General features: G+C 36.3%; 1 protein-coding gene across 1 annotated transcript in view; it reads left to right on the top strand.

Annotated features, from left to right (window-relative positions):
• The window catches only part of ATP2B1 (ATPase plasma membrane Ca2+ transporting 1), a gene marked incomplete at its 5' end in the record, with an annotated part of 114,962 nt that extends 101,820 nt beyond the window's left edge, over positions 1–13,142 (top strand). The window contains 5 exon segments of the mRNA NM_001101719.1: positions 199–412; positions 866–1,077; positions 3,208–3,315; positions 4,974–5,156; positions 12,403–13,142. Coding sequence (NP_001095189.1) covers positions 199–412; positions 866–1,077; positions 3,208–3,315; positions 4,974–5,156; positions 12,403–12,714 — 1,029 coding nt within the window. The 3' untranslated portion in view covers positions 12,715–13,142.
• Between the last annotated feature and the right edge of the window lie 10,289 nt (positions 13,143–23,431).

Genomic DNA, 23,431 nt, shown 5'->3' with positions numbered 1-23,431 from the left:
TGTTTATTTTATAGCAGAAATGTGTATATACTGCCCTGTAAATGAACTTAAATAAGCTGAAGTATAATGTTTTCAGTTAATTAGTGTAAAACTGTGGTCCTGTTCTGTTCCTTAAGTTTTTAAATCCTAAAGGCTTCCTGAGAATTGCTGAGTCCCTGAATAGCTGTGAATGTCTATTAGGAAACATATCTTTTCTAGGATTCACCACTTAAGGCTGTACAGATGCTCTGGGTAAATCTCATAATGGATACGCTTGCCTCCCTGGCTCTGGCAACGGAACCGCCCACCGAATCCCTCTTGCTTCGGAAACCTTATGGTAGAAATAAGCCTCTCATCTCACGCACGATGATGAAGAATATCTTGGGTCATGCATTCTATCAACTTGTAGTAGTCTTTACACTCTTGTTTGCTGGTAAGAATTCAGTGTCTAATAAAGCTTCAGTTATATGTTGTGAGCTATTATTATCCAAGGTGTGTTAATGTTAGCAAAACTTAAAGGACCTAAGTTCTGGTCCTGATTTTCATTTATCTTAACTTTCTCCTCTTTTTCAGTGGGTGATTAGTGAAGTTTGGGAGGCAGGATGACAGATTGTGGGGAGAAAATGAAAGAGTTGATTTCTTAGACCGGCTCTGCCACTAACTTAGATATGTAATCTTGTACAAGCACCATAGTTTGGGGGAGGGTTTGTTTGCTCTTCTGTTAAGGAAGAGAATTGTAATAGATAATCTCAAGTCCCTTCTACCTTTTTTATGCTGTCATTCCAGATCAAATGGAGAGTCTGGCCAAGTTTTAATATTAAATACTTCCTTGAAATGTTGTTTCTTAGTGTGATAATTACAAAATAGTAATATTTTATTTTTTCAGGAGAAAAGTTTTTTGATATTGATAGTGGAAGAAATGCTCCTTTGCATGCTCCTCCTTCAGAACATTATACCATTGTTTTTAATACCTTTGTGCTGATGCAACTTTTCAATGAAATAAATGCCCGGAAAATTCATGGTGAAAGGAATGTGTTTGAAGGAATCTTTAATAATGCCATCTTCTGCACTATTGTTTTAGGCACTTTTGTGGTACAGGTGGGTAACTGGAAAAGGTAGTTTCAAATTTATTATATGGGAGATAGTACGTAAAAAGGTAGACTTTTGAGAATTGACTTGATAGCTGGTGGCTGTGGCGGGGAGGAGGAGGCAGCTGGTTGGCTTCTCTGTATTGCTTTGATATCCCGCAGTAGCATGCTCATCTAAGGTGCTGTTTAAAGAACATGGAAACTTTGGCTTTCTTGTTCTTAGATGCTAATGCCACATCTAAATAATTTTTTTTCTTTCAACTCTAAAAGTAAACATTATTTTTTATGAAGCTAGATCAGGATATGACAGTTAAGTAGCTGCCAAATATTGAAATTTTAAAAACTAAACATCCTTCACAATACCAAAAAAGGATAAAATGTAAATTACAAAAAATGTATATATATTGATTTTTTCATACTTTTATTTTCTTGGTTTACATACACAAGAACGTTATTGCAGTTTTATATCTCTGTTAAGTTCATACCTGGTTGTCAAATCAGTTTTTCTCTGATTGAATGTAGTATCAACAAACCAGTTAGCAATTTGTATACAAGTGTACAATCAAGGGGCCAGCATTCTGGCACAACAAGTTAAGCTATCTCTTGCAATCCTGCATCCCTTATTGGAGTGCTAGTTCAAGACTCAGCTGCAAGGATAGAATTCCTGGTAATCAGTATACAAACAATCTTGACATTAAAGTATAGTTAGATTGAAGAAATCCGGTATTCTGTTGCACAATGGGGTGACTATAAATAGCAATAATATTAAATATATAAAATAAATAATATAGATAAAATATATAAATAGCAGTATTTCAAAAAACATTAGAAACAGGATTTTTAACGTTTTTAGCACAAAGAAACGATAAATGTTTAAGGAGATAAGATAGGGACAATATATAGTGGATATATGTATCAAATCATCACTTGGTATCCCCTAAGTATATATAGTTTTCCATGTGTCAGTTTAAAAAAAATACAGTGGGATTGACAAATACATGTTACTTGAACTGGAGTAAAGCATAAACTACAGGGCTTGCGCTGTGTCACAGCAAGTTCATCCTCCATCTGATGTGCCGGCTTCCCTTATGGGCGCTAGTTCTAGTCCCAGCTAGTTCTAGTCCAATCCAGCTCTTTGCTATGACCTGGGCAAGCAGTGGAAGATGGCCCACCCAAGAGCTTGGGCCCTTGCTTCCTGCATGGGAAGCCCAAAGAAACTCCTCGCTCCTGGCTTCAGATCGACTCAACTCTAGCCAGTAGGCCATTTGGGGAGGGAGTCAGTAGACCTTTCTCTCTGTCTCTTCCTCTTTCTGTCCATAATTCTACCTCTCAAATAAGTAAACAAAAAATAGGGGAATAAACTACAAAGAATAGAATTTGTAAGTTTTTTTATAAAAAGTTTGAAAACAGTAACTAAAATTAGTTGAGTAATTACCTTTTTTTAAGGAATTAATATTTGGCAACTACTTAACTGTCATATCAAAAGAAAAGCTTGTCATACTCAGAACAGGGTGGTTATTGTTACTTAATTCTTAATATTTCAGTGTAAAGTCTTTTAGAATAAGGGAAGCATAAGCTGTATGTTATGAGTGTTATTTATGCACATCATTGGACTGCATTCCTTACAAAGGAAAGTGAATTTCTGAGATCACACCACCTGAGTTAGCCCATATTTCATAAAACTTCGCAGGTTCCTTTCTTTCCTTTCAGTGTGCATTCATAGCTGTTGGCTATGTGTAGAAAGAAAATAGTTTTGTTCACTTTTCTATAACCTATGTTCTTTTTGCAAAAATATACTATCATTTGTGAAAGGCCTAAATGTTTCAAGGAATTATACTAAATGCTAAATATGGAATGAAGTTACTTGGTATTATATTAGAAGCAATATACAGATACTCACAAGATTTTTAAAAATAATTTTTAGTAAGCATTATTGAGACATGAAGCACATCATTTAAAATTGGGGGCAGATATTTCACTATTTCTTATTTCAGTTATTTTCAGCTGTGTCTATTGTAGTTCATTGGAATGGTATTTATTCAACTTGACTTTAAGGGACATAATTTTGGGTATTTTTTAAAGTGTATGAATTTTAAGGTTTTAAAGATTTAAATAAATTTATTCTTGATTATTCCTCTAGATAATAATTGTGCAGTTTGGTGGAAAACCTTTCAGTTGTTCAGAACTTTCAGTAGAACAGTGGCTATGGTCAATATTCCTAGGAATGGGAACGTTACTCTGGGGCCAGGTAAAACATCTCAGTTTTTGTTAAAACCTAAAATGACTTTAAAAAAAATCTAGTGTGTGTTTTTTAAAATTAGTTCTTTAAATAGTTACCATTTAGATCAAGAAACAATCTGGGGATATGTATTTATAATAGGAAGCTAATGCCTGTATCTTTTATTCTGTGATGTATTTTTACATTTTCAGGATAAAATCTTTACAGCAGTATATAAAAGTAACATAATTATTTCATCATTTAGCTATGTAATTTAATCCAAGATACAAGTATAGCCAGACAAATCTTGCATTTCATTTAGTAAATGTTTGCATAAAAGTATTGGTATCTGGAATCACATTTTAAATTAATTAATCTGAATAGTTTTAATGGTGTGTACAAAACTACAGTACCTGAAAAGTGAGATATACCTCTTTGCTATAGTCAGCTTATTTGCCAATATATGTCATTTTTTAAAGGTAAGTGGTAATAATGGCATGTGCATTAGAAGCCTGTTACCATTGCTTATAAAGCTACCTGATAATATATACTAACATTTTCATAAAGGAATGTTAACATGTTATGAAATAGAACCTGTGTGAACCAGTTTATTGTCATTTTTTGTAAAGCAATCAAACCAAACCTTCCGTTTTACTTACATTTAGCTCAATCTTCTGCTTTTTCTCTCACTTTTTTCTGAATTGTGTTTCTAGGTTGCGGGTTTCTCTTCCCACTCATTTGAAGACCTCATTAATAGAGATCTTCTTTTTTTTTGTTTTTGTTTTTGTTTTTGTTTTTTTGAGATCTTCTTTCAAGTAGGATTCTACATTTGGTCCACATCCCTTTTTTGATTATCCTGCTACTTATAATGTTCCTGATAGAATACAGCCTCCAAAAAAAAGTCTGGCTTATTTCAGGAAGAGGAAATGCAACACAGCACACAGATCCAATGTTGTGTGTTGATTGTAGGAAGAACACTGGCTTTGGTGGCCAGTACACCTACTTTTAGTCACTCCATATGTCTGAGCTTATTTTGCCTCTATGAAATGAGGTGGTTGAACTAGAAGTTCTGTATCAGTTCGATATCAGACTACATGCTTGTTTTCCCCTAATAAACCCAGTTTCCTTAGGGAACAACTGCTAACACTAAAATACAATTTATTGATTTTCCTTTGCACCCTTTACATTTTCTGGGACATGTTGTTGCTATTGGGTGTCATTATCAGTCAATGTTCATTCAGTTTTAAATAGTTATTTTTTATATTTTATTTTTAAAATTACTCTCTAAAACCATTCTCAGTGTAACCTTGATAATTTAATTTGCATGTTTTTCTCATTGAATTCTTAACAGCACTAACAAAATATACACTTGTTTTGTGTTCCAGTAATGCCACTTGCCATTTTTATTTTCTTTGAAATAGAGTTCAAGTAGATACATTTATAAGAGTATCGTTGTACAATTTATTGTCTTGAGTGTTCTAATTATAATGTGAAAATATAATCAGATTAATTTCCATTTAGGAAAACTTTTTACCCTTCCAACTTGAATCTTGTAGCTCAGAGAAGAATTTTTTTTGTTGTTCTGGGAGAGAAAGATTGGTAAACATAGTTGGATGCCTTTTGTATAAAGTTGATCAGTTTAACTTCTTGATAGGATTCGTTTCTAAGTTCTTTCCCCTGTGTTGTAGCTTATTTCAACAATTCCTACTAGCCGTTTAAAATTCCTAAAAGAAGCTGGTCATGGAACACAGAAGGAAGAAATACCTGAGGAAGAATTAGCAGAGGATGTTGAAGAAATTGATCACGCTGAAAGGGAGTTGCGGCGTGGCCAGATCTTGTGGTTTAGAGGTCTGAACAGAATCCAAACACAGGTATGGGCCTGGTAGAGAGGTAGGAGAAACCATGGGAGCTTTTGAACCTGGGGAGGAGGTTTGTGTGTGCTCCTTAACTTCCTTTCTTGCCTTCCCAACCCTCAAAATTTATTGTTTTTAGAAAATAGTTCTGGTGTCTGGAATGAGTGAAACTTTTAACTGATTACGAAAGAATGTGTCTATATGCCCCTAAGCTCTTTTTTTCCTAGCTCCTCCCCCAACCCCTTCATCTCAAAATGCTACCTTTGCCTATTTATCTGCTCTATTAAAAAGTGCCTTTTTCTTTACTTTTTATATGTTGATAGATGGAATGGTCCTTTCTCTTGTTCTCTCTCTCTCTTGCTGAGCAAGCTGTCACAATCTCTGATTCCTTGCAGATGGATGTAGTGAATGCTTTCCAGAGTGGAAGTTCCATTCAGGGGGCTCTAAGGCGGCAACCCTCCATCGCCAGCCAGCATCATGATGTAACAAATATTTCTACCCCTACACATGTAGTGTTTTCCTCTTCTACTGCTTCTACTACTGTGGGGTGTGAGTGTGTGTTCCTAAGTGCATGAAATTAACATTTCCTACTTCACACACCTAACGTTTCTCATTTTCTCCTTAATGTTTGAATTCATTGTTCAGGCTTTTCATAAAGCTTTCTTTTCGTAAAGTGGATTGAGACCTCAAAGTGTTGTCTTTGTTGTTTTATTTCTTAGAGGGCTAAATAACAGGTGGAGCAATTGCAACCAAAGATTAGATATGAAATCTGTGAGCTTATCTCTGTTAATTTTTAGTTATAATTAATATGGGGAATAAAATTGTAGCTTAGAATTTCTGAAACTACTATAAATTTTTGAGTATATGCCTTTAAACATGTTAATACTGCATGGTCCCAGAAGCATGTGATTTGAAACCGAGCTAACAGAACAAGGAAATCGCATTTTTAAAGCTAAAAATAAATTTAGCATTTTAACTCTTTATCTTGTCCGGTTTGGAAAGCAAGTTGGTAACTTCAGGTACGCAGTACGGGTAGCCATTTTAACCCAAACTTTATTGACTTTATTTTCCTTCCTTTGGTTGGTTGGTTTGTTTTTGGTTTTGGTTGCTTGATTTCAGTGTAGGGATACTTTATTTACTATATTTCTCAGTCTAATTTTCCAGGTTTTATATCACAGAGTCTGTTTTAAGACACACTCTTCTCCCTGGCAAAGCTACATATGAAACCTCTTGAGTTACTGGGCTCATGTGGCTAGGGAACTAGTTTAAACTTCGGAGGTAAATACTTAAGAGAGTGGCAAAGCCACGTCTGTGATTATTGCTTTATCAAGTTTTGAGATGTTTACTGTAAATATATTTCTGTTACTTTAAATTTCATTCAACCTTGCTGATAGAGAATTGTCTTGGATAGGACAAGACCTCAGCCAGTACACAGAATTAAGAGTGTTAACGTGTTCAATGAAAGGTTTAATTTTCTTGCTATCATTTCTGACCTAATATAGGCTTAGAAATATCTGTGAATATTCAGTTTCTTTGACTCAGAATCTTTGCTTTGCTAAATAAAAGAAACAGTAACCCAGCTCAACTTTGTCAAACACTAAACTGGAAATATCTCTGAAGAGAACATCTTTTTCCTTAGTCAGCTCTTTACTCCTTCTTAAGATCACTAGAGAAAGCATTCTGTAGTTTTTCTTTCTTATAAATTATACTATTCTAATATGTCTTCACTATTAGTGGATTATCTTACTAAGTAAGTAGCTAAGCCTTCCTGAAAAGCAGAAAGAAAATTTGTTCTTCTAGCAAACTATAGCTTATGCTCCAAATCTGTCCTTTTGCCTAATTTTTATTAGAATAAAGCTGTGTTCATTCACAGTTTTTGCACTGTAAAGGCAGAGTTGAGTTATGGTAGAGATTGTGTGATCCTTTATAGAAAAAGTTTGTCAAACTCTGTTCTAAATAATGAAAATGTTGCACGTTAAAATGGATGAGCATTTGAGAAAATTTAATATGTAAGCACCCGACTTTGGAAAACAGCCTACAATTTTCTTTAGTGTTGCAGAGTATCTTTCACCTTACCATTGTAGTTATTCAAACTAAACACACAGTAGAAGTAATAATGAATATAAATTTCAAAAACAGGCAATCCTTTGTAGATATATTTAAGCTAATAATTAATTATCTTACACATTTAGAGCCACCAATTTGTATACCATGTTTTGAGCAATAATCTTATTAATTCTTTGTTGTCAAAAAAGATGGTACAGTTTTAGAAAAATGTATGGTTTTGAAGGAGTTATGCTCTTGAAGTCATTTGGTACCTTAATGTATTTTTCTGAAACCATATTTCCTCTATTCTCAACCTACAACAATTAACACAGAAGACTTCTGCTATCCCTATATGAAGAATTCTCATCACCAAGAATCTAGCAATAAATTCTACAGTGAACACCAACTGGATGTCCTTGAATTCAACTCGCTTCTGACACTACCTGGAAATAGTGTCAGGTCCCACTGACTGAGGGCTCTGTCTGTCCCTAAGCTTGTCCCCATTCTCACATCAGTTACCTGTCACAAGCCCTAGGTAACTTTGCCTGTGCTTCTGACTGACTGGTTATAAACTGAGCTTTTCACAGTCTCCCCCTCAGGCTCAATCCATTGCTCCAGTGATTCACACAACTCACTGCTCCCTTCTGTACCTGGCCTGATGGGTTTTTTGTTATTGTTTTTAAATTTTATTTAAGGTATACAGATTTCATGTGTTTACTGTATACAGATTAAGAACACAGTGATACTTCCCACCCTACCCTCAGCCCATACTCCCAACCTTCTTCCTCCTCCCTCCTCTAACCCCATTCTTCTTTTTTTTTATAAAGATCTATTTCAATTAGCTTTATCCTCATAGGATAAATTCTGCACTAAATAGTATGAAAATAAAAATGCTGTTCCTCAACAGTTGAGACAAGGGCTGTTAAAAATCACTGAATCTGAAAAGTGTCAATTTCACCTCTATAAATTACCTTTTAGGTACTCTTTTTTTTAATGATTTATTTATTCATTTGAAAGTCAGAGTTCCACAGAGAAAGGAGAGGGAGAGGGAGTCTTCACCCTCTGGTTTACTCCTCAATTGGCTGCAACAGCCAGAGCTGCACAGATCCAAAGCCAGGAGCATCTTCTGGGTCTCCCTCTTGGGTGTAGGGGCTTAAGGACTTGAGCCATCTTCTACTTTCTCATGCCATAGCAGAGAGCTGGATAGGAAGTGGAGCAGCTGGGACTCTTAACTGGCGCCCATATGGGATGCCAGCACTGCAGGCAGCAGCTTTACCTACTACGCCACAGCTCCAGTCCCTAGGTACTCTACTAATTACCACAGATCAGGGAAAACATACGATGTTTGTCTTTTTGGGGCTGGCTTATTTCATTAAGTATAATGGTTTCCAAATGCATCCATTTTATTGCAAGCAACAGGATTTTATATTTTTTTAACCACCATAGTTTTATATGTACCATAATTTCTTTATTCAGTCTTTAGTTGATGGACATCTGGGTTGATTCCATATCTTAAGCTATTGTGAATTTAGCTGTAATAATAAACATGGGTGTAGAGATAACTCTTTCAATGCTGATTTCTTTTCCTTTTGGTGAATTCCCAGGAGTGGGATGGCTGAGTTATATGATAGGTCAATATTCAGATTTTGAAAGTATCTCCATATTGTCTTCCACAGTGGCTATACCAGTTTACATTCCCACCAACAGCGGTTAGGGTACCTTTTTCCCATTCCTCCCAGCATTTGTTGATTTCTATATGAGAGCCTTTCTGACTGGAGCAAGGTGAACCTCATTGTGGTTTTGATTTACATTTCCCTGATGGTTAGTGATCCTGAGCGTTTTAAGTGTCTGCCATTTGACTTTCCTCTTGAAAAATGCCTGTTAAAGTACTTTGCCCAGGACTGGATTGTTTGTTTTGTTGTTGTTGAATTTCTTGAGCTGTTTACAGGTTCCAGATATTAACCCTATATCAGTTGCATAGTTTACAAATAGTTTCTCCCATTCTGTCAGTTGTCTCTTCACTTTCCTGAGTAATTTTGCAGTGCAGAAGCTTCTCAATTTGATATAATCCTACTTGTCAATTTTGGCTTTGCTTGCCTGTGCTTCTGGGGTCTTTTCCAAAGTTTTTGCCTATGCTGATGTCTTACAGAGTTTCCCCAGTGTTCTGAACTAATTTGAAGGTATCAGGCCATAGAATTAGGTTTTTCATCCATTTTGAGTGGATTTTTATGTAAAGTGTACAGTAGGTGTCTGGTTTCATACTTCTGCATGTGAAGATGCAGTTTTCCCAGTGCCTTTTGTTGAAGAGACTGCCCTTGCTCCAGGGATTGATTTTTAGCCCCTTTGTCAATGATAAGTTGGTTGTAGATAGATGGATTGATTTCTGGAGTTTCTATTCTGTTCTGTTGGCCTATACATTTTTTGTTTGTTTTTGTTTTTGTTTTTGTTTTTTGCCAGTACCAGGGTGTTTTTATTATAACTGCCCTGTAGTATGTTTTGAAATCTGATATTGTGATGTGTCTGGTTTTGTTTTTGTTGTGTAAGATTGCTTTAGCTATTCAAAGTCTCTTATCAAGTTTGCTGCCTGATGCCCAAATAATATTCTACTTCATACCTGTTTGCTGCTGGAGTTATCAAGGACAGTTATCTGTTTGCTTTGTAAATTAAGGACAGTTGGGATGCTTGCTAAACATCCGCGTGTATTAAATGTGATTTGTCAGACTTGACAATACAGCACTAAGGATGATTTATAATAGTATATTTAGCACAAGCATTGTTAACGTGCCAAATATAAAACATTTAACGTTGTACTAAAGGGGAAGGGGAAAACAACTAATAAATAAATTGAAACTATATTTGCTGCTCTTTGTCAAATTAAGGAACAAAGGTCCAAACATATGGAGAAATTGGGTAAGAGTGTCAAAACAAAATGAATAGATGCTGCTTTTCCTAGTATGCGTTGTGGACCATCAGCATCCACTTAGTTTGTTAGAAATGCAGTGTCCAGGGGCAGGTGTTTGGCCCAGTAGTTAAGGCACCCCTGTCCCATATTGACATGCCTGGGTTCAAGTCCATGATCTAATTACCAATTTGTTTATATTGTAGCCCCTCGTTGGTAGTAGGAAATGGCTGAAGTAGTTGGATTTTTGGCACCGCACAGGGAACCAGAATTGAATTTCCAGCACCTGGCATCAGCCTAGCATAGGCCTGGCTGTTGCATACATTTTGGGAGAGTCAGCCAGTGGGTGGACTTTGTCTGTCTATCCATCTATCTATATATCTGCCTCTCATTAATTTAATAAAAAAAAAATGTTGGCCTTTTGGCCCATGGTGAATTAAAATCTGCATTTTGACAACATCTCAATTTAACTCATTTGCACATTAAAGTTTGGGAAGCATTAGTTATTGATGCTTGAGGCAACACTGTTTTTGTAATATACTAATTTAATCTCCCAAAACAGCACAATAAGGGAGAAAATATTGTTGCTTCCCATTTTATATTGTTTGACCAGGATTCCTCAGTTTGTAAGGGGCAGAGCCAGAATTCACTCAGGTATTTTGCCTCTCTCTCACACTTTGACACTGCTGTGCTTTCTATATAAAGACCTAAGTTAATATCGACCAACACACTTTATGCACAGTGCTTAGTAAATCAGAGAAGATACCTTTGAGGAGGAGAGGTAAGGTTATAAGCAGAGGTCAGCACATAGCCCTATACTCTACATTATGTTTGAGAAATATGCTTTCAGATATCCATTTGAATAAATCCCATTGATTTATTCAGTATTGTCTTATGTGGTGATTTTAGTTAACACACCTTTTTTTCTAGAATGTGAAAATGGCAGTTACTTCCCTAAACATAAGTAAATGATGTCTTTATTATTAAACAGGATTCATTAGAAGCAAAGCAAAAGCAAATACCATGTTTGAGTTGACACAAAGTAAATGATCACCTATGTTGATCCTTTTTTTGAGAATCTGAGTGTCACTGGGTTAGTGAAACTTGATGCCTGTGGGCAACTATGTGTTCAAGTCTGACTACCTATTAGCCTTTCATTCATATAGCAGATTTCCAAGAAGGTGGATTGTTAGGCGATATCTATCTTTAAGAGTTAAAATTCGAGAAATCTTTAGAGGATGGCGCTGTAGGTTAATCCTCCATCTGTAGTGCTGACACCAGTTCTAGTCCTGGCTGCTCCTCTTCCAATTCAGCTCTCTGCTATGGCCTGGGAAAGCAGTAGAAGATGGCCCAACTCCTTGGGCCCCTGCACCCACGTGGGAGACCTGGAAGAAGCTCCTAGCTCCTGGCTTCACATCAGCTCAGCTCTGGCCGTTTTGGGATCATTTGGGAAGTGAACTAGTGGATGGAAAATCTTTTTCTCGGTCCCTCACTCTCTTTGTCTGTAGCTCTACCTCTCTAATAAATAAATAAAATCTTAAAAAAAAAGAAAGAAATCTTTAAAACATTCTTCTCTTGGAGAAATTTTTCACAGAAGAATCCTCAAGGAGTTGTTTGATATTGTTTTTATCTGTTCTTCCCCCAAGAACTATAGTAATTAATTTGTTTTAATTTGTTATAGAGAAAAAACACTAACACTTCATAGATAAATGGCATATACTCAAACATTTATAGCTGTTTAATGGCACCTAATAGATATTTATTTGGGTTTTGTCTTTATTTTTTAATTAAGGGAATGGGGGTAGATGTGAGTTCATTGTGGCATTCAGCTTATATTTGCTTGGCTTTTTCATAGTCGGTGACACCCTAATTCCTAGCATGATAAATAGTAACCCTTTGTGCTTGGTTTTGTTTACCTTATTTGAAGTGTTTTCAAAAATACATTTTGTTTTTAATTTTTAAAAAAATCAGCTAAGCTTGTGTATGGTTAAGTTTTTGTTTTGTTTGCTTTTGTTTTGTTGTGTTTTCTTAGGGAAAAAAATCCTATAAAATGGCTATTAAATATTTAGCCAGTGATACTAAATGAGATGATTACTTTGAATTCTGTACCTCTTAATTCATGGAGTATGTGATTTTGTTGTTCTGTAGTGTCCTACTAAAATATTCATTTTTTTTACAGTGTATTGCAAGTTCCACTGCATTACATGCAAATATGATTCACTCATACCTAGCTGTTTGTGGATTCAGACTCATAAATGAACCATTTTTATGTTAAGTGAATGGTGTACTGACATCCTTCTGTGTTTTCTGATATTACAGATTCGAGTGGTGAATGCATTTCGTAGTTCTTTATATGAAGGGTTAGAAAAACCAGAATCAAGAAGTTCGATTCACAACTTTATGACACATCCTGAGTTTAGGATAGAAGATTCAGAGCCTCATATCCCCCTTATTGATGACACTGATGCTGAAGATGATGCTCCTACAAAACGTAACTCCAGTCCTCCACCCTCTCCCAACAAAAATAACAATGCTGTTGACAGCGGAATTCACCTTACAATAGAAATGAACAAGTCTGCTACCTCTTCATCCCCAGGAAGCCCACTACATAGTTTGGAAACATCACTCTGATTGTAAGCTGAATGTTAACACACTAGCTGCATTGTAAAGAATCAAATTGAAACTGGGTCTTTTCACATATTGTGACGGACAAGATGATATTCTTGTCTTTGGACTTCAACAGAAGACACACTTGTACGAATGTAGATTTATTTTTTTAAAAAAAAAGCAAAGCTTTCTGCCAGACTGAGGGTGCTTTTTGGGGGGTGGGAGAAACGAACTGACAGATAAACAGTAACTCAGTGTAAGTGACCCGTGGATCACCAGTAGTACCCAAGGATGGTCCTGAACAGTGTATTAGCAGAGCTTTAGTTTATCTCAGTCCTTGATGGGAGAGAGGGAGGAGTAAAGGTGGGCAAGACAAAGAGCCCTGGATCATTGAATTGATATTTTAATTTCTGCTGTTGGCTGTTAATAATTTGGATTATTTATGTTTATAAATGATACAGATCTGTTTACAAGGTTTGTAGATACTTTTTTTGTTCCTGTTCATAGATGGGAAGCTTCCTTATAACTGATGCAGAGAAAAATTAGTCCTTCAAATACTGCTGTATTTTCAGGAAAAAAAAGGGGGGGGGGTGTTTCTATTGAAACTGTACTAAATTTTTGCCTACAATTTACCTTGTTAAATATTGTAGATAAATTGCTAATACTAATAGCCAAATAGATAACACTAATGCTTTGTTTAAAAAAACAAACAAAAAAAACAAAACAAAACAAAAAAAAAACATGAGCAGTGGTGTTCTAATGAAGTTATGGCATCTGTCCTAATTAGTTTCTTAAATACATTTACTACTTAATGGTTTTGGAACAACTGTTTAATTTTTAAAATTTTTGAAAACTTGCTAATAACCTTTTGTTCAGAATTTAGTAGATTGTTTAATGCAGGACATCAACTACATAATGAAAGATGCTTGAAATGCTTTTGTTATTTCAGGCAAATCAAATTAAATCAAACTATCAAACTACAAGAGAACCTTAGTCCTTTTTGTTTTTGTCTAAACTTGTGTTAGTTCAGTGATGTCTTGGTGAACTGTGAGTGAACTGTATTGATTTTTCTAATAAATCCTTAGAGACCTTCACACAGCATGAGGGCTGTTGGCATTTTGAAAAAGGTTAATAAATGGAAGCATCCATGTTTTCCTTTTGTTTTTGAAACTTGTTTGTAAGCATAAATAAATATGCCCTTTTATTAAATAAATTCATGGCAATCTTTTTTTAAAAGATATTTCAGCTTCTTTATTCAGTTCTGCATTTATAGTGCATCTGTCTGTTCTGTCTAACCACAGTTGAAATAAATTTCAAGATGGTAACAGCCCCATGAAATAATACTTTAATTCTTTGGTGGAAATCTGATAGAATCAAATTAAGAAAATTATCCCAATTTTGTCATTGACATATTCTTCATAGAATTTTGTTTATCTAAAATAGCCTCAGTTTCAAACATTAATGATCATCAATGTCTTTGAAGCATTTGTTTGATTCTTAAGTGGCCAAATTATAGATTAGATAAAATGAGATTTTATTTAAAAAAAAAAAAAAAAAGGTGAGAAAGCTTCTACAAACATGCATTCAGTTGTAGTAATTAACCGTATACTGCAGTGCCCATCACAAAGCCAACTGGATTCTTTAGCTCTCCATTTCTTTCATTTGTCTGCCTTCTTCTCTTTTTTGCCTCTTGTCTTTACCCTTCAGAAAGTGGCATTGTGTTAGGGTCCAGATTCCACCACATACACAATCCTCAGGCTGACGTAAAGTTTACAAGGACTGCTACATCTGAGATTGCTGACCCAGCAAAGAAACATTTAGATGATGGTGCTTGATATTTTTGGTGGGTGGGGGAAATCTTTTCTCTCCATCAATTCTTTGCAGTAATCCTCTGCAAGTCTTAGACACACATTGGCTCTGTCAGCATTTGTAACTGTACATTATTAATTCATCAGGTATTTATAGCAAATCATACTGTAAAAAGAGGTAGCATGATATGCTGGAAAGCATATTAGACTAAGAGTCTAGACCTGCTTTCTAGTCTTGGTTTTGCCATTTATGTGCTGCATGATCTTGGGGAAAATCCTTTACCCTGAATGAGGGTGGTGGACTAGACTCTATTTTGAAGAACCTTTCAACTCTAAAAATTGACCCTATCAACTGGAGAGCCTGCAAGGCATAGGGAATAGAGAAAAGGGAAATGTTTAAACAGATTTTTTTTTTATTTTGGTTATGCTTAAATATGAATGTAATTACCAAAAGATTTAGAAGTGCATGTGCTTTGGAGGATTTGTATTAAGCTTTTACAGTATTCATTTTTCAACTCAAGGCAATGGCTTTTTACACCAACTCTAATCCATAAACAGGTCCTAGGACATCCATGAAAGTTAGTAGCAAGACATGCTTAGTGTGTATTCCTCTCTTTGAGACACTGTAATTTCTACCAGAAATTTCCAGAGCATTATGTAAGTAGGAAAAAAAAAAATGCAAGCAAGCTGTTAAAGATCTTGGATCCCATTATATAGTATGTATAGCTGAAATCAGCATCTGTAATTCAATCACTTTTTCTCTTTTATCCTCTAACCAAAAAAAATTGTTTAATTTTGCATCCCAAATGTTTTTAATCTTTGTATATTTTTTAAAAATCCTTTTCTCCTCATCATTGCCTTTTTTGTGGTTGTAAATAGACTTACTTGCACTTTGAAGATGAGTTATTCCTTGTCATCTTACAAATATGTGATATGGTAATTTTCATAACAGATGTCAGTTTTGAACCAAGAAATGGTGATTTGTTTATAAGAAAAAAACTGGCTTCATTTCTGTGAAATTGCTCTTTGAAAATTTCTTTTTACACATGTAAGCCAACTGAGATAACCGTGATGGTGTTGATTTCTTTCAATGATGCTTACCATCTATTTTAGCCACTGAGCCTTTTATTATTTGTCTATTTGTAAAGTTTATTTGTCTTAACTCATTTAATAAATATACTGTTTATCTGTTTCTGAATGGGGACTGAACTTTTTGAATAATGAAATTGATTTGAACATATTTTGGAATTTTTTCTACTTGAAATTTTTAAAAGCTAATTGATGAAAATCCTATAATGTACTTGAAATGTTATGGTTGTATTGCAGTGAATCCGTGTTCTGATATGCATGATCTTGCCTCTAAAATGAAAGTGGGTACATTGTCCCTACTCTCCTACCCACATCTTCAATCCTTGTAGCATAATAGATCATTTCTGCAATCCATGGGAGTGTACTGTTTTTGTGTTAAAACAGACTAGCTTAACTATTAGAGCTTATTTTTTTAATTAAATAATTCAAATTTGTCAATAGCAATTATCTGAATTCTACGGAACAAAATAAACTTACCCTTAGTTGGGTTTTATAATAAGTTATGAACATAAATTAGCAATTTTGTTGAAATACTGAGTAAACTTTAGCTATGAATACCATAGTTTTGATTGGTATAAATTTTTGGTAAATTATTGAGTATATATAAGTATCATATTTATGACATGAAAAATATTTTCCATTTCATCAAATTAGGTTCTATCTATGTATTATATATTAGAATTGAATTTTGAATTAACTTCTTTCCAAAATGAGAATGAGAAAAGGGAGCTTCTTTGAGCCTTTCCGTGTTGATAATTTCCTTACCCCTGCCTTTGGAGAACTCATGTCTTATTGAAACTGCCTTCTTTCTTTATGTTTTGTTCATTTTTTTATATATGTTTACTTTCATCTACTTGAAAGGCAGAGCAAGAGAAAGAGAGAGATCTTCCATCCGCTGGTTCACTTCCCCAAATGTCAGCAATAGCTAGTGCTGGGCCAGGCCAAAGCCAGGAGCCTAGAACTTCATCTGGGTCTCCCACAAGGGTGGCAGGGGCCCAAGCATTTGTGCCGCCATCTGTTCCCTTCCAGGATCCATAAACAGGAAACTGGATGGGAGGCAAAGTTAGCCAGGACTCGGTCCAGCACTCCCACGACGTGGGCATCGGCTTAACCAGATGTGCCACTATACCCTTCCTTCTTGTACTTCAGTGAGACCCTTCTGTCCAAATCCCATATTAATCCTTATCTTTTTAAATTGCTATGTTATACTCCTGTAGATACCCTCCCCAAAAGAAAGGATTCTTTTATTAGCATGGTTATGCTATCTTGCTGCAAATAATTTTAAACTTTTCAAATAATCATTCATGGTGTTTCCTGTGCTAAAGCAGCTGGTCGTTGTGGTTCGGTACTTCTGTCATCAGTGTGTGTCGAGAAGGAAATCGTTTCTCCAGATGATTTTCTTTTCAACAGATTAATAATTTTGTCCCCTTAAACTTTCAAATGAGTTTACTTTTATGCTTTATGTCTTAAAACTGTTTTTTGACATTTTGCCTATTTGCTTATAAAAATGTTTCCATTTATACATGAATATACTAAATGTAGGCATATGTAATCTGTTTTCTGATTTCAAGATGTCATTATTTAACACATCATGTTACTGACTCAAAAATAGTAAATTAAGGTTAAAAAAAAAAAAAAAACAGGCATATGTGCTTACACAGTCTCCATCTCTGGCCCAACTTTCATAGCTTATACCATATCCCACAAAAACCAGTTCCCGAGTCAGTAACACACATCCAGGTTTGGGTTCAATGCCTTGCTAGAATTCTCTTAGTTTAAATCAGGGCTTTTTTCCAAGTCACTTTTAGACCACTAGCTATTAAAGGAAATATTGTCAAACATAAATTAGTATGTGATGTATGCTGAGCTCTTTACATAGATTATGTAAGTAGTAACAACTCTGTGACCTACTTTATATATTGGAGAAACTGAGGCTTAGGTCATTAAAGTCACTTCCTGTTGGTTACAGGCCTTGATAACAGAGCTGGGAGTCACACTTGAGGTAGCGCCTTACAAGAGCCCAGGCTGGTGGCCAGTGCTGTCCTAGCATCCTGTTAACCCAGGTCACAGCTTAGTGCACAAAGTTCTGTGTGAAACTTAGTGCTCTCTTTATGTTGCTTCTCCATTTGTAATAGCAAGTGTTTCAGAGACACTCTTAAGAATCTTCATACCCTTCCCAGAAGAGGATTCAAAAGGCAATCACCAATTCATAGGTATAATCCACCTTTTCTCCGCTAGCTGCAAAGTCAAAGATAAATCCGTAAAATGGTTTTTAATAGCAAGTCTAATAAGAGGATTTTGTGATTCAGTACTTTGAAGATGAGCATGTGTACTCAAAGTTTCGTGACTAACCTATTAGTTTAACGGCATTGTTTTATTTCCTAAATAATTTGGAGCGAAAAACCTACTGTATTAATGAAATCATCTGTACCTTTCTCTGTTTTTGCAATTGGTATTTGCTGCGAAATTTTTTAAGTATCTTCTTGACAAGGAACACCTAAAGAATAGAATGTTTTGCTTTCTAACTTTTTTTCAATGAAGAATTTTGTTCTTCCTGCAGTGTTTTCCTTGATGAAGTTTCTTAATGCTGTAATATTTAGTCCAAGAGGGTGATTCTAATGCACATTGGACTTTAAGTAGTCAATGTTTTAAAATGAGAAAAATTGCAGCCATTTTTTCACTACCATGTTTATGGTTTGTGAACAGTGAATTGGTTCCCCTTAGTCTGTAAAAATTATGCCAATTTTTAAACATCGTTAAAATCTCTTAGTGGTGATAAAGTACCTTAGAACTTTTTCAGTAAGATTGCTTTTGGAATCACAAATATTTAATGCATATTTTAATGAATAGCCTAAGCATGAAAGTAGAAAAAAAGAAAAGCTCAGGAAGGGAGACCTGTGGTGTCTGAAGTTAGGATACTTTTTATTTTTCATCAAGCTTTTCTTTTGATTAGCTTCTGTTTCTCTGAGAATGGTAAATTTGTAATATATTCTTAACCTTATTTTCTGCTATAGATTTATGATAAGTAGTAGGTCACAATCTCTGAAAAGTGGTCAGGGAGAAGCATGATTATAACAGCAAGGCCAGACCAGATTTCTGGAGCCCTGATCCTTTCAACATCTAATGCCAGTGTCCATCGCCGTTTTTCCTGTGCCCCAAATTTGATCTAATTACCGGTTACTTTTGTGTCTTTCATCCTTATCTTCTCTCCATTCATTTGTTCAACAAGTACTTGTACCTGTCAGAGGTGTTCATACTATTCTGGACTCCAAGAAGATGAAATAAGGTTTGATTCCATCCTCTTAGGGAATTTATGTTCTGTTGGGTGACAGAGACCTTTGTCAGGTAGTAGGGGATGAATTTTTAATTGTAGTGTGGTTAGAGAAGCCCTCACAGGTAAGGTGACATTTTAGCAGAAACCGGAAGAAAGAGTCAGCTGTGTGGCTGTCTGGAAAGCCTCTAGGCAGAAGTTTCAGTAGGTGGTACTTGGCAGGTTTGAGGAACAGCAAGGAGGCCAGGGTAGCTGCAGTTGGGTGAACCAGCCAGAGTGAAGAGATACATTTAGGGGTGTAACCCATGGCAAGAACTTCAGCTCTTAATGCAATGGGAAGCCAATGGATGATTTTGAGCGGAGGCGCCAGCAGGATCTCTGGCTGCTTGGTCGAGAGGGGTAGATTGGAAGGTAGGAAACCAGTTAGCAACAGCCGCCTTTTTCAGACACTCCATCCTGGCTGAGCTATTTCTGCTTTGTAGCCTCCTAAAGAATCTTCTGGACTCCTTACTTCCTTGATGTGTTTAATGTCATTTGTCCTGCTCACCCAAGTGACACAGGCTGGCACCTTTTTGTAGTCACTTCATAAGAAGCTATATGTTTGAGCCTATTTGCAGTTTTCCACGTGATTCAGAATACCTTTGATTTTTACAGTTATTCAGCAATATGTTCACAAATAGAAAATGGCCATTTCTCGCTGTTCACGATAGGGTATCTTCCACCCTGTTTCTTAAAAGTTATGTGCACCTGCCCATCTTCCCTTTGCACTGAGCATGACAGCCACTTCTTGGTTTGCCCAGTCTTACTGACCTGCACTGACTCCATCCTGACCAGGACATTGGATTGGTGATCTTTTCCTGCTCTGTCATTGAACCAGATGGCTTTGCCTCCTTGATGTTCTACCATGCTGGTGCCTGCACCTGAACCACCATTGGCTTCATTCCTGTCCTCAATATGCTCGCATTCTTCCCAGTGACCAAAATTCATTCTTTCCTGGTTTTCCTCACTGATGCTCAGGCTCTTTTCATGTGCCTTTTATTCAACTCCCCTCAGAACCAAGTTCATGACCTGGTGGGTCCACCTCTAAAACACACCTCTTCCATTCTGCTGTTAACCAGACAGACTTGGAGATTTATTTTTTGTTTGTTTCACGTTTTGGCAGGCATTTGTCTCTCCTTGTCATTTTGTTTCTGGTTTTGGATTCCCAAAAAGCAGAATTTTCTGTTAAACTATTGTTGCAACTTACCTTGACTTCTGATTTTGATACCTAGTTTGTCTTCAACTCTTCTCAGCTTAGTGTGACAGCTTTTCTTCTACTTCATTGGAACAACTTATTTATGGCAAACCTTGAAAGACAGACAAGACAGATCTGCCAACAACCCTTTGCCTCACTTTTCAAAACCAATACCAGGATGATATTTAATGCAATCATCCAACCGGTTATGGGTCATCTAATTAAGTGTTCCATCACTCCACACATAAATACCTATCAAGTCAAAAGTAGATGATACCTTGTTGAAATGCTGTCAACTGTGTTTTCTGTTTGCTGCAGATATTTCTCCCTTGGTTTCAAGTACTCTTGTCAGTCTCTCATGTTCACTGTTACTGCTATGGTCTGCTTCCTCTTTATCTCGGGCTTGTATACTTAGCTTTCATTAGTCTTCCACATCCCTACCCCCTCATCCATCCATCCAGCTCATTCGAAATCTTCCTAAATCACATTCTATCCATATCATCTCTCTTTCTTCAAAAATTAGGTGAGCAAATACCCAAGGAAAAGCCTTGAGTGGCTTTCTATTGTCTCCTTGACTCTTTAACCTCACCTAGTTAACATTTGCCCCTTTCTCCACTGCGGGGAGCACATTGTGTGCTCCTGTGTTCTTCCCTCCTGCAAGGCCCTCCTTGACTCTCCGTGTTCCCACCCCTTCTGTGCTTTGCAGCACACTACCCCTGCTCTGCAGAACACACCTGGAAGGGGAAAACAGTAAGAGTGCTTTTTCCCCCAGAGGAAAATCATCTGGGAGAGTGCTGAGGCACAAGGAGTAGATCTTAGAGATCTCGGAAGAGCAGCAGTTTGTAAGAAGAGCATTTACCTAGTCATCAGCAGACCTGAGTTCTAATCCCAATTCTACCCGGAACTGATTTGTAACACCTTGAACTCTTAGTTTCGTTCTAGCAATTTTTTCAATTCCTGCTCTGCTTTAGGTCTTCAGGTGAACTTGGAAGAGCAAAAACACTTCATTGATTAGAGGACAGTGCAAGATGGCACTGTTGACTCAAATACTTCTGCCTCCATTGGATTTGGTATAAATAGCTGTAGTTTTGAAAGGAGACCTTGAGTCATCTCATTAGAAATAATAGTGTTTCCATTTTTTTTCTGTTTTTAAGCCAATAATAGAAATGTCACTTTTCCCCCTTTAAAAGAAGCAGCTTTCTGAACCTCTTGCACATCTGAAGGTGGAGATCAGATGAGTGGGCTAGTGACCCAGTCATCCTGGTTTTTACTACTTACAATTTAACTGAATGCCACTAAGATGCTTTGATGGTTTGGGACTGTTACCCAGTCATAATTGCTCTCATTGTTCCTGGTCTTGTCTTTATGCCCACAATGAGCAATGGGATTCATCAGTGTTTCCCAAACTTCTCTGCACACTCTATCACTCAGGGGACCTTTGAAGCGTATGGGTGCCAGGCCGCCATCCCCAGGCATTGTGGTCTGTGGACTGAGTACTGGCATTTTTGAAAAGTTCCCAGATTCTAATAGGCGGCAAAGTTTGGAGACTACTGAATTTAGCAGAAGCATTGAGAACCACAATGCTGAAATTCAAGACATAACTGAAGAGCATAAAATAATAATTCAGTAAAATTTCCCCTCACAATCTTGCATTCCAGGAATTCTATTTACTTGATCAAAGTGCTGCTTGAAAGCCAGGTTGTGTCTAGTCCTACAGAAATGAGTGTTGGCGGGCATTTGCTCTGGTGGTTAAGCTGATGCTGGGGACATCTGCATCCCATGTTGGAGTGCTTTGGTTCTAGTCCTAGCTCCATTCTTGATTGCAGCTTCCTACTTGGGGAAGTAACAGGTGATGAACCAGTTGAGTTCCTGGTTCCCAGCTTCAACTCCTCCCTGAGCGTTGTTGGCATTTGGAGAATTAACCACCACCTGGGAGCTCTGTCTTGTCCCTCTGTCTCTCTGCCTCTTTAGTAATAAAATAAGATAATCAGTGTTAAGAAAGTATGTGCAAAAGCACTTCAAAAAGGTTTTGGAAAAATGGAATTAAATGTTTATTTTGGCACGAAAAATTAAAATCCATGCGTAGTTTTCTCAAAATACATGCTTTTCATGAATTTTTGTAATGAAAATGCATAATTTCATATTTTTTGCACCAAAGTAAACTTTTTAATTCCATTTATCTGTGAGCTTTTTGAAGTACTCTTGTAGATCATTGTATTAAATTCAGTGGGTTTTTTTGTTGTTCAATTTACTGTCACTTGAAACCTGAAATGTATATTTTTGTGGAAATTTACCTACTTAATTGATTAAAAAACCGATCTCATTTGTTTAGAATATGACCAATTTTAAAAATTACTGGTTTTGTGGGGGAAAAATGAAAGGATTTCAAAAATTGGGTCATGAAAGCTTACTTGTTTTTAAAATTATAGTCTATATAGAAATGCAATCTGAAAATGCTATTTTTAAATGTATTTCTATCATATTATGCTTTTTGCATGGTTGGAAATAGATAGCATGTATGCCTTGACAGGAAAATGTCAGATTTTATCATGAATATTAAAAATGTTAAAATATTCCTAATACTTAAGAGTATACTTCTTTAAAATAAAAGTTTTACATAAAATCACCTGTTCTCATACCCAGATGAAGTAGTAACTGATAATTTTTGTTGTTTCTAAGGGCCATTTTTAAATCAAATTAGTACCAAAAAAAAAAGATGTTGGCTACAGTCATCCGTTCGGTTATCCCTAAAATATCCCATAGCTCACCTGATGATGTGTTCCTATTGTTTGAGTTTTTCCAGTCAGAGTTAACAGTGCACACATCAAATTTATTAAGCCCTTACTTTGGGTCACTGGCTTACATGGTAAGTAACTACTTAGAGTGAAGAACAAAGTTGTGGCCATACAACTAGTTAATAGCATCTGGAATTTGAATCCAAATTGTTCACCAACCAAAATCATGACTTACAGCCTTGGCTTGGTCATTCTGAGTGTTAGGTCAAATCAGTTCTTCATGGAGTTTTTCAGATACAGAAAAGTGGCTTGCACGTCCCCCAGCTCCCAGACTCCTTCCACATCTTTTCTCCTTGCTCAGTGTCTCTCCAGTTTCTATAACTTTCTCAGTGGTGTACCCATATGGCCCAGTGTAGGGATAGTCTTGGTGTACAGGCCTGCCATCCCAGTGTGTTTCAGAGTAACCCACCTTTCACTCGCGAAAAGGTTCTGACGTGAATGGCCAAAGTTCCGCATTTTCAAGTCGCAGCTGCACCTTGGTCCCTTTCCTCCAATGTGTCTGTGTGCCTCTGTGCCTGCAGCCTGGCAGCTGTTATTTGAAATT

The sequence above is a fragment of the Oryctolagus cuniculus genome, chromosome 11, assembly GCF_051225735.1.
Source record: "Oryctolagus cuniculus isolate XC-2025 breed Fujian yellow rabbit chromosome 11, ASM5122573v1, whole genome shotgun sequence".
Lineage (NCBI taxonomy): Eukaryota > Metazoa > Chordata > Mammalia > Lagomorpha > Leporidae > Oryctolagus > Oryctolagus cuniculus.
This window is presented reverse-complemented; position numbering and strand designations above follow the sequence as displayed.